Raw genomic sequence first — 17,411 nt, 5'->3', positions numbered from 1 at the left:
CAGTAGTGTGTGTGTTCCAGTAGTGTGTGTTTCAGTAGTGTGTGTGTGTTACAGTAGTGTGTGTTGCAGTAGTGTGTGTGTTACAGTAGTGTGTGTGTGTGTTACAGTAGTGTGTGTGTTCCAGTAGTATGTGTGTGTTCCAGTAGCGTGTGTGTGTTACAGTGGTGTGTGTTCCAGTAGCGTGTGTGTGTTACAGTGGTGTGTGTTCCAGTAGTGTGTGTGTGTTATTATTCTGCAGCAGTGAACTGAAAGCGACCGCTATGAGAAAGATGTTCATTAGTGGCCTCGTTATACTGATTAGTCTCCATCGATCAGGTCCTAATTAGTTTAAAGTCGGAGCCGGAATGTGATGCAGGAAACCGGAGCAGGATCGTTAAACATGGATGAGAATGTGGGAGAAAGTGGAACACACACACACACACACACACACACACACACACACACACACTGGACTTCAGGGAGAGTTACAGTCAATCTGCTGGCTTTACAATTTGGTCCTGATCACACGCTCTGTCTCCCGACAGGTTACAGGTGTGTGTGTGTGTGTGTGTGTGTGTTTTTGTATGTCAGTTGTCAATTTATGGGTGTATGTGTGCAGGGTTACAGGTGAGTGAGAGTGTTACTACTGTGTGTGTTTGTGTACAGGTGTGTGGGACTGTTACAGGTTAGTGTGTGTAACTTTGTGTGTCTCATGTGTGTCTCATGTGTGTCTCATGTGCGTTTCTGGTGTGTTTAGATGCGATTGTGTGTGTTTCCGGTGTGTTTAAATGTGTTTCAGGATTTTTTTTGCATGTGTTTTGGGTGTTCAGTCAAGTGTGTGTTAGTCACATTCCTGTTTTTGCTTCACAGATCTCTGAAAGTCTCAGGTTTGTGTGTGTGTGTGTGTGTGTGTTTGTTAGTTTGTATGTGTGGTTCATGTTTGTGAGTTTGTGAATGAACGCGGTCAGTATTGGGGAGTACCATGGGCTGCGTGTGGGCTCGGCGCTGCTCAGCATCGTGTCCGGCTGCATCATCATCGGCGTGTCCAAAGACTGTGACGCGGACGCCGTGGGGGGGATCTTCCTCGGGGCAGGAGGACTTGGTGAGAAAATACACACACACACACACACACACACACACACACAGAGCTCAGCATCACCTGAATATCATCTCTGTAAAACACTTCATTATAATCATTATTGTGTTTGTTAGAGACAATGAGTTAAACACGTACACACTGTGGACTTCAGGAGATTTATTTGTAGCGTCAGTGCGGTTTATTACGTGAGGATATAAAATGGGACGTTTTGTCAGGACTCGGATCAGAACAGATCAGATCGAAAGAGTCGGCAGTCTCAAGGAGAACCTGAGCCACGTTTCCTTTCAGTCTGCGATCATCTGATCCAGCGGTCGTAACTCGAACCCTTCGATCACTGAGAGGAGAAACAGGTCGACGCAGCTTCATCACGCCGCTGCACTCTGACCCCACGCGCGACGCCTATCAGGAAACCCGAGACGTCTCATACGATCACGAGGAAACTTGTGTGTTTTACAAGACACGTGCAAAATAATAACAAAACACTGACCTGGTTTGTGTGTTTGACCTCCATGAAAGAAAATAAAAAACAAGTACAGCGGAACCTTGGATTATGAGCATAATTAGTTCCGGAAACGGGCTCGTATTTCAAAACACTCGTAAATCAAACTCAAATTTACCAATAAGAAATAATTAAAACTCTAATTATTTGTTCCACAGCCCCAAAAAATAAATACATAAAATAATTAATGCAAAATATAAAGTAAGAACAAATTAACTTGCACTTTACCTTTAAAAAAAGGAAAAATAAATCCGACAGATAAGTGTTTCCGTTTATGCGCAGTATGTGTGTGTGTGTGTGAAGCTAAAGTAAGAGGAGAGGAGGAATTAGACCCTCCCCCTTCTTATATCACACAGCAAACTTAAAAACATTAACATAAAAAACAAGCAAAACAAAACCATAAACCCGAAACGTGGAAGTAAACAAGCAGATAATTAAAGAAACAGATGAAAGACAGTGAAAGTGTCGATAAGAGTCCGGTGTAAACAGTGATGAGGGGAAGTAGAGAAAACAAAAGCGTTATGAACACCAAACGAGAAGCACGACACAGAATAAATGATTATTCACGGCCCTGTACTTGAGAGCTGTTATGAGTGCATTATGGGTAATTTGTCCCCGGCGTCCTCTCAACCCCGAGGCTTTCAGGCACCGACCTTGAAATTGATCGAATCCTGCCCTCTGTAAACACGTATGGTATCGACGCAGTTTGTGACAAATACACCATCTATCCCTATAAACAGTTTCCAGTTAATTATATGATAAAAATGTAAAGGAAGATAAAATAATTAATTTAATTCATAAATCTAAAAGTAAAAATATATATACAAGACAGATACAAGACAGATATTACCTGAAGTAGACCCAGACATAGTTTAACAGACAAACAGCCTGAGACAGGAAGATAGATGTACAATAGCTCTGAAAGACAGAGCGAGACAGACAGAGAGAGAGAGGCAGCAGACAGATACAGACAAACACACTGTAGATTGACAGACAGACAAACAGAAAGCACAAAGACACATACACAGCTAGGCAGACAGAGACAAGGAGACAGACGTGTACGGAATCCCAACAGTTTGACAGACAGGTGGACAAACCGGCTGAGAGACAGACAGCACACATACAGCTAGACTGATAGAAAGACAGACGTACGTACAAACAAACAGGTACAGACAGACACATAGCATATCAGACAGACAGACAGACAGACAGACAGACACATGGTTCCACAAGTCCACAGTCAAAGTAATTATAAAATCCGAGGTCACGTCACTGCAATATGACATTAAATGATTTTTTTCGTCTTGTTTTTCCGTTATAAAGGCCTCCTGATCTCGGTGTATCCGTTCATCAAAGCCTGGTTCAACATCCATCATATTTTACCCAACATCGGTGAGATTCCTGCTTTTATTTTCTCAGAATGGTTAAATTCCTGCTTTCTGATCACACCATCCCTACTTTCAGACTGGGGGCTTTCCAAACACTCCTGACTTTAATTTCGAACTGGTGCGATCTTGAGTTAACAAGTTAACAGCTAACTAACTTTTTTGAGGGTTCAAACCTAAACAGTGTTAAATGGAAAGCTAGTGTGGATCCCTTGATCAGGGGTTAGAGAGGGGTTTGGGACTCAGCCTTGTGTTAGACTCTAGTTAGCTTTGTGGCTAAGCGTTAGCCGTGAACAGAATGTCACGGACGGTTCAGAGGGGATCAGACCGTCAGATGTGTGTTCTTCTGGCTGTGAGTGTGAGTTTGGGAACAGGCTTTCGGTAGATAACGACACTTACAGAAGTGACAGGACCATCGCAGACAGACTCCATGACATAGGTCTATAGAGGGGGGCGGAGCTAATCTGCTAAATCCAACTTCTTGACAAGTATCATGTGACCAAGAACCATCAAGTGTGCTCTAGCAAAACGTACATGAACCGGGGAAAGCCCCTTAAACAGACCAAAATGCCCATACTTCATTTTAAAGTTTTTCATTTTACTGGCAGGAAACTTTCGAGTGCATCCAGTGGCTCCAACTCCAGCCCCTGAACAGCCCCCTGACTCCCTCAGAAGAGAAGGTAAGTACATTTAGCAAGAAACACAGACATCTCACACACTCATAATCTACACAACTTTTTGTTTTCAACGGGTTTGATTTCCGGCCAGGGTTGATTCCTGTTTCTGTGTGTGTGGAGTTTGAATGCTTGGTGGGTTTCCTCCTACAGTCTAAAGACCTGCAGATTAGGCTAACTGGCGTTCTCACATTGCCCCTAGTTTGTGAATGAGAGTGTATGTGTGTGTGCCCTATGATGTATTGGCACCCTGTCCAGGGTGTACCCCGCCTCGTGACCGAAGTCTCCTGGGATAGGCTCCGCCCCCAACAACCCTGAATACAGGATAAGGCGGTATAGACGATTAGAGAGTGAGTGAGTGAGATGAACCAGAGAAACATTGAGTAGTTTGTTTCAGATTAGCATGGCGTCACGTATACAGCGGTACCTCGGGTAGAATACGAATGTACAGTATGTCTCTTCTAGAGACGAGATTTTAAGGGGACATTTTGTATTTGTGTGAGTGAGAGATGGACTGACATCCCATACAGGATGCGATCCCAGCTCACGCCCAGTATTCCCAGGATACACTTTGGAACTGCTGTGATGCTGACCAGAGTTACTGGTGTTTTACGCCGCATGCACAGCAGACGTGGAGACGGTGTGATTAGAAGTTTTAGACTTCAGTTGTTGAATCGTTCTTTTTTTTTCAAGCAGATTTAATCCATTTTGCAAAAACAACATGTGAAGCGTTTTTAGTTTGCATAATGCTAGTTTGTGTCTAAGCGTGAACACTGTGTGTGTGTGTGTGTGTGTGTGTGTGTGTGTGTTTAATGTCCTAATAAAGATCCACACCAGACGTTTTTATAATGTTGTAGGGACGTTATTTCTGAAATGCTATACAGGCTTCCTCTCTCCACAATCCCTGTCTCTTTTGCTAGCCTCTGCACTGTATTTAGCATTCGCGTTCTGAGCTTTATGATTTCGCTCCTTGTTCGTATACTTTTCTCATTTCTACTTCTTTACTTGTATAGTTGTATTATCCTGTCTATGCCTGGTTTCTGCAGCTACATAATGGATCCCTGACTGTGTATTACGGATAATGACTGTATGAAAGCCTTGGAAGTAGTACAATAAACTAGCTATCCAGCTGCGTCTCACACACACACACACACACACACACACTGCTTCCCGCTAGTCTTCAGCGGAGGAAATTGGACATTTTTCAATATGAACAGAACAAATACAGTTTTTAAACAAAAAAAAAAAAACATAAACAGGAAACTATTTTTTTTAAACATAATCATGCTGGTTACTTTGGTAACTTAAGTAACAAATTCTGGTTTGTAAATTACCACGAGAGCAGACAGTGTTTTTTACAAAAAGCTGCAAATTAGGGTAGTTTTCATAGCGACCGTGCAGTGTAACCCTGTGAGATTCATACTGCAACCTTTATGTTCTCATTTTGTGCAGTTTGGAGTTTATACACTGTTCTGATGATGATGATGATGATGATGATGATGTCAACAGCTAGACACTTACTTTAGGAAAAAAAAATGTTATCAAAGAAACACAAAAAGTAAATTCGTCTTTCCATGAAAGATAAAGTTACAGCTGATTGCTTGTGAAGATGCAGTTACTATAGAAAATATAATAATTATAAATGTATGTAAATTTTAATTATGGATGGAAGTAGTGTCTAAATTGTTATTCTAAAAAGTCCAAATCAATCAGAATCAAGAATTCTCTTGACACACACACACACACACACACACACACACCCATCAAATCATACACTATAGTCGAATTGGAAAGCCAAATCAGCCTACAGCGCATGTCTTTGGACTTTGGGAAGAAACTGGGGGACACAGAGGAAACACCCCGGCACAGGAAGACTCGAGCCAGCTTCACCCCCCCGACCCTGGAGGGGCGAGTCCACAGCACTAGTCACTAAGGCACCGAAACACATACATGTGCATTTTCTTTCGTGGAAGTGCGGATATTTTTGAAGAAGAAATGAATTTAAATGAGTAAATGAGCAGCAGCGTTCCTGTCCTCATTTCTCACCACCCCACAGTTCTGTAAGCGCCTCTTTAAGCAGAGGATTGCATTAAAGAAAGATGATGAAGGGCTCGGTGGGAGTGATGTCGCAGAAACCCCGTGAAGTGTCAAATAAGCAGCTAATGAAAGAGTGAATCATTTAATCAACTCCAGCGTCATGGGAATGCATCTCACACAGTATGATCTCTCTCTCTCTCTCTCTCTCTCTCCATCATCCACTGTGTCTGCTTTTCTAACGACCCACGCTGATTCATTTCCACATCATACCGGTCAGATTCTGACCCGAGGTCCTGTGTTAATGGATAGCTGAGCTGGAAAGATTGCTGAATGGGTGGATAATAAACAGGTAGACGACAAGCCAGGGACATGGATGAGGAGGTACAGCACTGATGAATGGATGAATGGATAGTGAATAGATGTTCAGATGGATTAATGGGTGATGAAGAGTTAGAGCAGATAATAGTGTAGATAGATAGATGGATGGATGGATGGATGGATGGATTGATTATAGTACATGGGAATATCTATATGTGTGGATGGACTGATGGAAGAATGAATAATTAGAACACTTAATAAATGGTTCAATGGAAATATGCATCAGGAGTTAAAGCACTTAAAGGAAGGATGGATAGATAGACAGAAAGATAGATAGATGGATATCTATTATTGATGCTGTGAATAAAGAAGTATTTTATTTCTGCTAATTGCAGAGTGAATATTGAATAATATAATTATTTCTCCAGTGTCTGCATATTTAAAAAATACAAATACAATATAATAAAAGAAAAAAAAACAGAGAGAAATAAAATACAATATAAACAGATATAAATACAATTAAAAAAATAGAAAAAATGAATAAATAAATAAATACATTTTAAAAAGCCAGGATTAAAAAAAAATCCATATAAAAATATAAAATATGAAACTGTTTCTTGAAAATTCCGTTCATCAATCACTACAAATTAATTTCGATTATTACGCAACTGAATAGCGCGAGTGAGACAATTGTGTTTGAATGGAACAAGAGTGGATATATTTTTTCTCCCAGACCACACACACACACACACACACACACAATATTTATTCCTGCAGAGTGTGAAAGTAGCCATGCTGTCACACACACTCCATCATGGAAATAGGCCAAAGGGAAGTAGAAAGCGGGGGGGTGTGATGAGCGGCGCTAAACATCTCACTGTTTGTGGTTTGTCTTAGAGACGCTCGGGCAGCTGGAGCGCTCCAAGAGCCGCATGGGGACGTTCGCAGAGGCGGGAGCTGCTGCAGCCGAGGGCTCGCAGGACGACGGGTGAGAAATCTGTAAATTAGGACGGAGGTCGAGCCGCTTTGACCTTCACCCCTCCTGGAGCATATGTGTGTGTGTGTGTATGTGTGTGTGTGTGTGTGCACTGGAGTGGATGAGCAGAAAATGTGAAAGCACTACACAATAACAGGTTGTTTATTCCTGAAGTCTTCTCCAGGCATCCTGTCCATGTGTGTGTGTGTGTGTGTGTGTGTTAAACCTACACCACACCACAGTTCTGCTCTATGATTCGTCAGATTAAGTCTAACCAATATAACATAAACCGGCTCTGACAACACAGTGGGTTTATATTAACGCGCTCGCTCTGATACGTTATGGTTTCTATAGTAACAGCTCCTTCATGAAGTTTTCTGTAAGGAGATCTATGTGTTATGTTTATAGAAGGAGTCTGCAGTAGCGCCGCTGGAGAGGTGAAGCCCAGCCCAAACTTTAGGCTTGTGGTGTCTCACTCACTCATCATCTATACCGCTTTATCCTGTATTCAGAGTCGCAGGGACCTGGAGCCTATCCCAGGAGACTTAGGGCACGAGGCAGGGGTACACCCTGGACAGGGTGCCATTGCATCGCAGAGCACACACACACATTACGGGCAATTTGGGAACACCAATTAACCTAACCTGCATGTCTTTGGACTGTGGGAGAAAACCGGAGTACCCGGAGGAAACCCACCAAGCACGGGGAGAACATGCACACTCCATGCACACAGAGACGGGAATCGAACCTGGCCGGGAATCGAACCCGGACCAGTCACAGTGACACGAAACAACGTTCCTCCAGGACCCAGGGGTTGCATGCAGCATGAATTAATAACATAAATTAACTAAACTAACCAGCTAACTAAGACACCTAATTACCTGAGACAAACCAGATTAACACTATAAATTAACCAAAAATTATCTGAGTACAATACGAAAGACAGCAATAAACAATATAAAGTGCACGTGCAAATGTGCAAAGGAGAGGGACGACAGCATGACACGATGCGATGCTCACTGCACTGGTTCCACAGGCTTTTTTATTATGGGTTTATAGCAAAATAATCAACTTCACTTTAAAATAATCAAAACGCATACAGAAATCTGATTGGTCAGACGGCAGCCACGTTCCAACGTGAAGATCAGAGTAAGTGCATTTTACAGCTGTAGGAGATTGATTACTGGTGATGGAAACATGATGTTTAAACACGTGGTGTAAGTGAGAGCAGAGGTGTAGTTTAGATTGTACTGATGACGCTTTAGTAGATCATCTGGATTGGTTTGAATTGTAAAAGGTTGTCAGATTGTTACCTTTCTCAGGAATTGTCACACACACACACACACACACTCGTGCATTACATTTTCTCTCTGGTGATTTTCCTCCTCTCTCTCTCTCTCTCTCTCTCTCTCTCGATATGGCCGCGTCTCCGGAGCCTGCTTCTAATTAGATTCTGATTTCCAGCAGCACGCAGTTGTGAGTGTGTGTCTCGCTAGAGAACGGCACCATCATAACTAAGGCTTTGATGGCTGTTTTGTATTAAACTCATATTTTTTTCTTGTTCTGTAGTCTGTGGGCGTTCATCAGTGCATATCGCGTCATTTAGTGTAACATGTTGGATGAGAGTTCATAAGGAGTTCAGGAAAAATATCCTCACTGTTTATTCCTCAGTATGATCTGTGTATACCTGAAAAATTTATTTTAAAAGGGGGCGTGGCCTGTGTTGCCATCAATCACAATAAACGAGACATGTTCGGTGTCTCTTAGTCAATTTTCTAGGATAATAAAGCTTCACTAAATGACTATGACGATTTCACTAACACAGTAAGACATTAGTTAGTATAATACGTAATGTAAAGTAGTACTATTAAATTACATAGTACAGTACAATATAAAACACACCTTAAATCTTAAAATTCATGGAGTTTATAGTTTAGAAAACCCAAAGGTGGTGAAAAGGCTGAGTTAAATGAACCTGACCATCAGACGAGCGAGTGAATCTAGGACACTGCACTAACCTGGACACCTCACACTACTCTTACACAAGAGAGATAAAGAGAGCGAGAGATAGCATATGTTTAACTACAAACGGTACATATATGTACGCCTGTGTGTGTGTGTGTGTGTGTGTATATATGTATAACCTCCTATCTTGCTTTTCAAGCAGCATAAATGACACTATCACGGAGAGCAGTGGTGTATGTCACCATGACAACCACATCCTCAGCATCTTTGCTGCTGAAAAGAGTGCAGTATGCTCGCACAGAGGACACGGTCAGTGTTTGGCGCTTATCTTTACGCTTGTGTCAAGGGTAAACCAGAACAAATATTTTATTTGTTGGACCTTTATGAAAGAAACAACCCATGTGGTTTGCAGGAATTTTACAACAGACATGTTCTGAATGTATCCATCCATCCATCCATCCATCCATCTAGCTCTATGATCATGGAGACTGCATATACAGTATATACAGAGATGCCCAGACCTCTTTCCTCCAAGCCACATCCTTTAGCTCTTCCATGTGGAGGCCAGACAAGAGATATTCTTTTCACTTTGTCCTTAGTCTTCCCCCCAGGATCTTCTTCCCAGTGGACATTCCCTAACCACATCAGTGGGAAGCAGAAACTCTACTTTAAATTCCTCCTGAATGTCTTAGCTCCTGACCCTGAGCTTTAACGCCAGATCCAGCCCATTTCTGCTACTTGTACTTTATTTGCGACATCATTCCTTCAGTCACTACCCAGAGCTTGTGAGGTGAGTGAAAAGACGTAGATCAACCAATAGATTAATACCCTTTCAGCTCAGTGCTCTCTTTTTACCAAGACAGACTGGTACAATGTCTGTATGCCTCCTGACTCTTCACCAATCTGTCTGTGAATCTCTCGTTCCTCTCTACGCTCAGTAATGAACCAAATACTGAGAATCTCCTCTACTTGAGGCAGTGACTCATTCCCAAACGAAATGGGGTCAACCAACATCTATTCTCTGTCTGAAAAACAGGTAGAAGTTCATTACACTTTGAAGCCAACAGGACCATATTATACCAAAACTACAAAGATGCAATCCAAGATGGGATGCCCTTTGTCTTGTCTGTGCCTAGAAATTCTGTCTATGAAAATTGTGAATGGAATTACAGACAAAGGGAAGCCCTGGTGGAGTCCAGGTTGCCTTGGGAACAAAAATTGGTGATAATATAAGGGCCCATAATGATAAGACATGGTCAAACTTATTTTCCAAGCACTGACAACAAATGTAGAATGACTGGCCATGTATAAATGTAGAATGACTGGCCATACTTCAAAGAGTTCTTCCTGATTCAATCATAGGCTTTGCCAGTGAAAACTCTGCCAAAGGGAACAGTTGATGATCTCCTGGATAGCATCCTCTACTACATGCTTTTAGCAAACCCTTGCTACACACTGACCCCCGTTAGCTCTGTCTGGCATTTTCTCCAACCATCTGACCAAGCACACAGAAATCAAACTACCCGAGAGGGGATAGATTTTTTTCCACAGATGAAGAGGAGAAATAGGCAAACTCATAACCTCCCAGTTTGGTGCACGAATTTTGGAGTTTACCTCAGTGAACTCCGGGCAAGATGGTTACACTCATTTGTCTTCATGTCAGCAGATTTCGTTCATTCAGTTGATTGCCACAAAATCAATGGTCACTTTCCTTAAACTGACTAGCTTAAACTCCTTCAGTAGGACTGACAGAAGCCTTGAAATGCCTTATTGATTTGTATCACTATTTGGTTTTTGACTCTTTGGTTTTGCTTAGTAATGGTCTTTGGGACTCTCAGATAGTACGGGTCTTTAGGACTTGCAAACCGGCCTTATTGGTTAGTCCCAGTATTTATGGCTCAAACTCTTGGTTAGTCCCAGTATTTATAGCTCTAACTCTTGGCTAGTCCCAGTATTTATGGCTCTGACTCTTGGCTAGTCCCAGTATGTATGGCTCAGACTCTTGACTAGTCCCAGTATTTATGGCTCAGACTCTTGGCTAGTCCCAGTATGTATGGCTCAGACGGTTGGTAAGTCCCAGTATGTATGGCTCAGACTGTTGGTTAGTCCCAGTATGTATGGCTCAGACTGTTGGTTAGTCCCAGTATGTATGGCTCAGACTGTTGGCTAGTCCCAGTATTTATAGCTTAGACTCTTGGTTAGTCCCAGTATGTATGGCTCAGACTGTTTGGTTAGTCCCAGTATTTATGGCTCAGACTATTTGGTTAGTCCCAGTATGTATGGCTCAGATTCTTGGCTAATCCCAGTATTGATGGCTCTGACTCTTGGTTAGTCCCAGTATTTATGGCTCTGACCCTTGGTTAGTCCCAGTATGTATGGCTCAGATTCTTGGCTAGTCCCAGTATTGATGGCTCAGACTGTTGGTTAGTCCCAGTATGTATGGCTCAGACTGTTGGTTAGTCCCAGTATTTATGGCTCAGACTGTTGGTTAGTCCCAGTATGTATGGCTCAGACTCTTGGTTAGTCCCAGTATGTATGGCTCAGACTGTTGGTTAGTCCCAGTATGTATGGCTCAGATTCTTGGCTAGTCCCAGTATTGATGGCTCAGACTGTTGGTTAGTCCCAGTATTTATGGCTCAGACTGTTGGTTAGTCCCAGTATTTATGGCTCAGACTGTTGGTTAGTCCCAGTATGTATGGCTCAGACTCTTGGTTAGTCCCAGTATGTATGGCTCAGACTGTTGGTTAGTCCCAGTATGTATGGCTCAGATTCTTGGCTAGTCCCAGTATTGATGGCTCAGACTGTTGGTTAGTCCCAGTATGTATGGCTCAGACTGTTGGTTAGTCCCAGTATTTATGGCTCAGACTGTTGGTTAGTCCCAGTATTTATGGCTCAGACTGTTGGTTAGTCCCAGTATGTATGGCTCAGACTCTTGGTTAGTCCCAGTATTTATGGCTCTAACTCTTGGCTAGTCCCAGTATTTATGGCTCTGACTCTTGGCTAGTCCCAGTATGTATGGCTCAGACTCTTGACTAGTCCCAGTATTTATGGCTCAGACTCTTGGCTAGTCCCAGTATGTATGGCTCAGACGGTTGGTAAGTCCCAGTATGTATGGCTCAGACTGTTGGCTAGTCCCAGTATGTATGGCTCAGACTGTTGGTTAGTCCCAGTATGTATGGCTCAGACTGTTGGCTAGTCCCAGTATTTATAGCTTAGACTCTTGGTTAGTCCCAGTATGTATGGCTCAGACTGTTTGGTTAGTCCCAGTATTTATGGCTCAGACGGTTGGTTAGTCCCAGTATGTATGGCTCAGATTCTTGGCTAATCCCAGTATTGATGGCTCTGACTCTTGGTTAGTCCCAGTATTTATGGCTCTGACCCTTGGTTAGTCCCAGTATGTATGGCTCAGATTCTTGGCTAGTCCCAGTATTGATGGCTCAGACTGTTGGTTAGTCCCAGTATGTATGGCTCAGACTGTTGGTTAGTCCCAGTATTTATGGCTCAGACTGTTGGTTAGTCCCAGTATGTATGGCTCAGACTCTTGGTTAGTCCCAGTATGTATGGCTCAGACTGTTGGTTAGTCCCAGTATGTATGGCTCAGATTCTTGGCTAGTCCCAGTATTGATGGCTCAGACTGTTGGTTAGTCCCAGTATTTATGGCTCAGACTGTTGGTTAGTCCCAGTATTTATGGCTCAGACTGTTGGTTAGTCCCAGTATGTATGGCTCAGACTCTTGGTTAGTCCCAGTATGTATGGCTCAGACTGTTGGTTAGTCCCAGTATGTATGGCTCAGATTCTTGGCTAGTCCCAGTATTGATGGCTCAGACTGTTGGTTAGTCCCAGTATGTATGGCTCAGACTGTTGGTTAGTCCCAGTATTTATGGCTCAGACTGTTGGTTAGTCCCAGTATTTATGGCTCAGACTGTTGGTTAGTCCCAGTATGTATGGCTCAGACTCTTGGTTAGTCCCAGTATGTATGGCTCAGACTGTTGGTTAGTCCCAGTATGTATGGCTCAGATTCTTGGCTAGTCCCAGTATTGATGGCTCAGACTGTTGGTTAGTCCCAGTATTTATGGCTCAGACTGTTGGTTAGTCCCAGTATGTATGGCTCAGACTCTTGGTTAGTCCCAGTATGTATGGCTTAGACTCTTCTTTAATCCCAGTTTCAGGGATCTGTCCTTTGGTTAGTCCCAGTTTTTAGCGCTACAACTATCAGTTAGTACTGAAGTTTTTGGATCAGACTCGCTTTTAGTCCGAATCTTTATGGCTCTGACTTTTGGTTATTCCAGGCTTTTAGGTTCTGTCTCAAAGCTAGTCCCAGTCTGTATAGTTCTGTATTTTTGTTAGGTATTAAAATGTTGTTTTAAATGTGTCTATTTCTCAAACCTGAATACAACTCATCATGTATTTTCTCTTCTTCCCCCCAGACCCTCCACAGATGTCCCGGATATTTTGGGCAGGCGTAAAACCAAACTCTCAGACGTGGACCTTCCATAAACATCTGAAGCTGAGCACATTGACTGTTAAAATAACAAAGAGTTTTTAGTATAATATTAATTTAATTCAGGCCTATAATTAATACCTGAGGTCAAAACCATGTTTTTTATTAGTTCATACAATGAGCTTTGCACTGTACAATATGTTACTAGGTTAAACATTAGGAAATCTTGGCTATGAGATGTTTCATCCCTCATGTTGTGTTTCATCGCCCCAGGTCGTCTCTTAGACTGCAGATAAAATGCAAATGCAACCTTTATTTAAAAAAAATAAAAAATCACAAATACATCTCATTTACATTTCAGTCATGATCGATATGCCCAATCTTGATGAAAGTTTTAAAACGAATCATTTTGATCTGGACAGAACAAAATGATTGAAGACTTTAATGGCTTTTAAATGTGTTTAAATAAAAGTTTAAAACAAAATGCTTAATTCTTGCACGTGAGGAAAATCTGCATGACTTAAAAGAGGATCACTTGTTATTTTAAATGTTTCTGGATCATGAAACATTACAGACAAACAAAACAAATACAACAACATGTGTCTGTGTCATGCTTCACCTCTGAGAATGTGTGTGTGTGTGTGTGTGTGTGTGTGTATGAGAGAATGATGAGAAGATAAGAAACCAACAACCTCACTTTTTTCATTAAACATTCCCCAGGTTGATTGTAATTGGTTGTAACATTTTAAATATCGACACTAATCGACATTTCGTCGAGCGTTAGTCCACGATCCTAATCGTCCAGATGTTTTTGGATCATCCACCTGGTGTTGTTTGATCTCAATCTGGTAATGATTTATGTCTTCCAACCTGGCTCATGTCCAATCTGGCAACCTTGATCAGTCCAATCTGGCAACCCTGGCTGCCTCTGTGTGATCTTCTCACAGAGAAAAGCAAATGCAGCAGAGAGACACAGAGCAGAGGAACGTGCCCGAGAGCCGAGACACATCTCCAGAGCTTCCCTCCCTCTGGTTCTACCTGACCGCGCTTCTGATTTATTATTTTTTTTGAGCTTTCAGCCCACAGGATGATGGATTTACTACACCTTATTGACATTTTATGGCTTTTCTTGGGGGGGGGAAATTAAATACCTTCAGTGAGCTGAAATGGTAAAACCTGCGATGATTATTTAGTATCCACTGGGTGATGGATTAACATACACGTTTTAAAGAATTCTGATGGAGATGTAATTGAAAAAAAAAAAAAGATTTTAACACAAGGATATGACCGGAATTCCTTCCTTCTTACAGGTGAGTTAATGATCCTGATCTTAATTCTAAACAAAGTCCAGAACAGAAATTATTCATGTAATTTACTAAATTTCGAGTTTTCGAGTTATGAATTGTGCGTAAATCTGACTTGCTGTAACCAGCATTTCAAGATTTAAAAAAAAAGCAAAAGAAAATGAGTATAGCAGTGAAATGAGATTAAAATGAGCGTTTGATTGTGTTTGTGTTTCTCGAGTTTCTGATGACATTGCAGCAGTTGTCATGACTAAGCTGTGACCTTGCTTTAAAAATCCTGCCTGTGATCTCTCAAGAGCTATAATTTTTACAATTTGTCACGCCATTACAGTTCACAAGAGTGTTAAGTCCAGGAGAGAGAGAGAGACGGATGCCTCATCTGCACCCTTCTGATTCGTCACTGTAATCTTTCTATCATTTGATTACAGGTTGCCTGAAGGAAGTCACCGACCACTAACGATGGAACACTAACGAGAGACAACGTCTGAGATTACATAACGATCCCCACGATACAGAAATGGTGTGTGCTGAGAGAAACCCGGGCACCTCTGTGCCCAAAAAGGAGCCTCAAGTCCATCGTAAACGCAAATCCCGTCCTCAGGGCCTCCCGTCGCCGGCGCTATGCTGCGCGTGTGGCCTGTGCATCATGCTAGCAGGTATTAACATCACTCTGGTGGGCGCCTTCGCCTTTACCACGCTAATGCCCTCTGGTAACCCGCCTATTATCATCGGACCCGCCCTTCTGCTGGTTGCCTTCACGTTCTTCGCCGCCTGTTGCGTGTGCAGCCGCATGCCTCCTCCACACAGCTCACGTCGGGCCAAATCAGGCAACGTGGGCTTCATGCGGCACCACGGGGCAGCGTTCGAGATTGAAACGAGCGAGCACACCATTCAGGACACGACTGCAGTCCAGCTCAGTCCCACCAACTCGCCCAGTTTGTCTCACAGCTCGGAATCTGAACGGGATGCTAACGTGAACGCAAGCGCTAACATTAATGCTAATGCTAACGCACCTCCTCCGGACTACTCGCTCTTCACTATGGATGCTAACGGGCCCAATTCTGTCTCAGCAGCTTTTTCTACCACTACAGGAAGTGGAGAAACGGTCAGGCTCACGCTGCCGTCCAATGCCACTTAGGGGAGACTCTACATCCATTCTGAAATGTAAATAAAAATGATTTAGGAGTGGCAAAATGGAACTTGGGTGCCGTTAATGTAGATGTTTCATCATAAGAGCTGGAGGAATAACAAACTTGACACTGCTTGGGAAAGTTGTTAAATTTACTTTATTTTTCAGCGGCACCCAGAAGAATCCGCAAATATTTTTCGATATGTAAATAAAACGTTTTGAGAAGGCAGTAGCAGTAGCACTTTTTTTGGCGCTTTCTTGCTGTCAGAGGAATCAATCAACCGTGGCAAGAAGGTTTCTAAGAGCATCGAGAGAATTTTGACTCCTTGAAATGGAAGAAGGCTCAGATCCAGCTATGCTAAACAGACAAGCCAGCTTCTGCCGTCGGATTCCATCTAGAGACTCCATGGACGTCCACTGAGATGTAAATAGAATGCTGTTCATCATGATTGTATTAAGCGGTCCCTCTTTGGAAGCTAATGCCAAAGTAAGTTCTAGCTTAAATATACCTTCTCCAGACTCTCTTGCTAATCAGTGTAGCTTGACATTGACTACTTTCAAGAAGCAGAAACGTGGTGGGATCCACTTTATGTCCTGATCTCACCTCGGAGTTGGACGACCGTGCTGCATTAGCGGAGACGAGTTAGCACCTTTTGAAAAAGGTCCTGCTTTTTGGGAAGCCGATGCTCTATAGAGAAACGTATTAAGGGCTTTTGAGACTCCAAACTCCAAATGGATGGATGTGTGTGAATCACTGTGTCTTGTGTTTCACACTTTCGCACTCTGCCACTGTTACTCAGATTATTCACAGTTATGGCGCTAACAAAGAGACAGAATCTGCTGTCGCGCCAAGATGTCTTTGCAGACGAAGCAGAGAAATATGGAGTGTGATGTGATGTGATGTTACACAGACTGAAAGCAAATACGGACCTTCTCACTTTCCAGGGACAAATTTTGTTCTCGCATTTCTATTTAAAAAAAAAAAAGTGTTGTATAGTGTCACACTGATGCACTGCCATTTTGTAATGGGGGCGGGGTCAAACTCATTAAGCTTTTTAAGTATTGCAAATGCGATTATTAAAAAAAAAAGGTCCAATTCAGATGACTATCATAAAGTTGTAGTGTTAGTAGTGTTATCAGTAAATGAAAGTCAGTTATGCTGACAGGTTGGGGCGAGTGGGGGAGCGGGGCAGGTGGGCAGAGGCACAGGGGGGCAGAGGCACAGGTGGGCAGAGGCACAGGTGGGCAGAGGGGCAGAGGCACAGAGGGGGTTATATGTAAAACTCAGAAATACATTGAAGAAAAAAGGTTCAGTAAGTAAAAGAGACACATTTCTTTCTGGTTGTGCGAGAGCACCTGGCTCATACGCTTTAAAACCACGCCCTCCAGGACACATGAAACATCAACATGCTAACGAAATGTTAAACACCCCGTTCCCTTCTGGTCCTGATTATACAGACGCTTCCAAATACAGCCAGCAAATTTATTCCCTAATCAATAAGGGCTAGAAATCACTGCTTTTACTGACAGCTCCAGAAATATTGGCATACTTAGTTATAAAGAAACATCTGAGTTAAAAACAAACAAAAATAAATTTTACTCTTA

The 17,411-nt window shown here is 42.5% G+C and overlaps 2 protein-coding genes across 2 annotated transcripts; both read left to right on the top strand.

Moving 5' to 3' along the window:
* Positions 1-933: 933 nt before the first annotated feature.
* Positions 934-13,894, top strand: kncn (kinocilin). Its single transcript, XM_053487146.1, has 5 exons — positions 934-1,081; positions 2,901-2,969; positions 3,571-3,642; positions 6,889-6,979; positions 13,360-13,894. The coding sequence occupies exons 1-5, from the start codon at positions 934-936 to the stop codon at positions 13,427-13,429; spliced, it is 450 nt and encodes a 149-aa protein (XP_053343121.1). The 3' UTR covers positions 13,430-13,894.
* Positions 13,895-14,458: 564 nt separating this feature from the next.
* Positions 14,459-16,888, top strand: tmem275a (transmembrane protein 275a). The gene is made up of 2 exons (XM_053487108.1): positions 14,459-14,683; positions 15,106-16,888. The coding sequence occupies exon 2, from the start codon at positions 15,195-15,197 to the stop codon at positions 15,813-15,815; it is 621 nt and encodes a 206-aa protein (XP_053343083.1). The 5' UTR covers positions 14,459-14,683; positions 15,106-15,194; the 3' UTR covers positions 15,816-16,888.
* The last annotated feature ends 523 nt before the right edge of the window (positions 16,889-17,411 follow it).

The sequence above is a fragment of the Clarias gariepinus genome, chromosome 25, assembly GCF_024256425.1.
Source record: "Clarias gariepinus isolate MV-2021 ecotype Netherlands chromosome 25, CGAR_prim_01v2, whole genome shotgun sequence".
Taxonomy (NCBI): Eukaryota; Metazoa; Chordata; class Actinopteri; order Siluriformes; family Clariidae; genus Clarias; species Clarias gariepinus.
The sequence above is the reverse complement of the archived record's forward strand: the minus strand, read 5'-3'. Positions and strand labels throughout refer to the sequence as shown.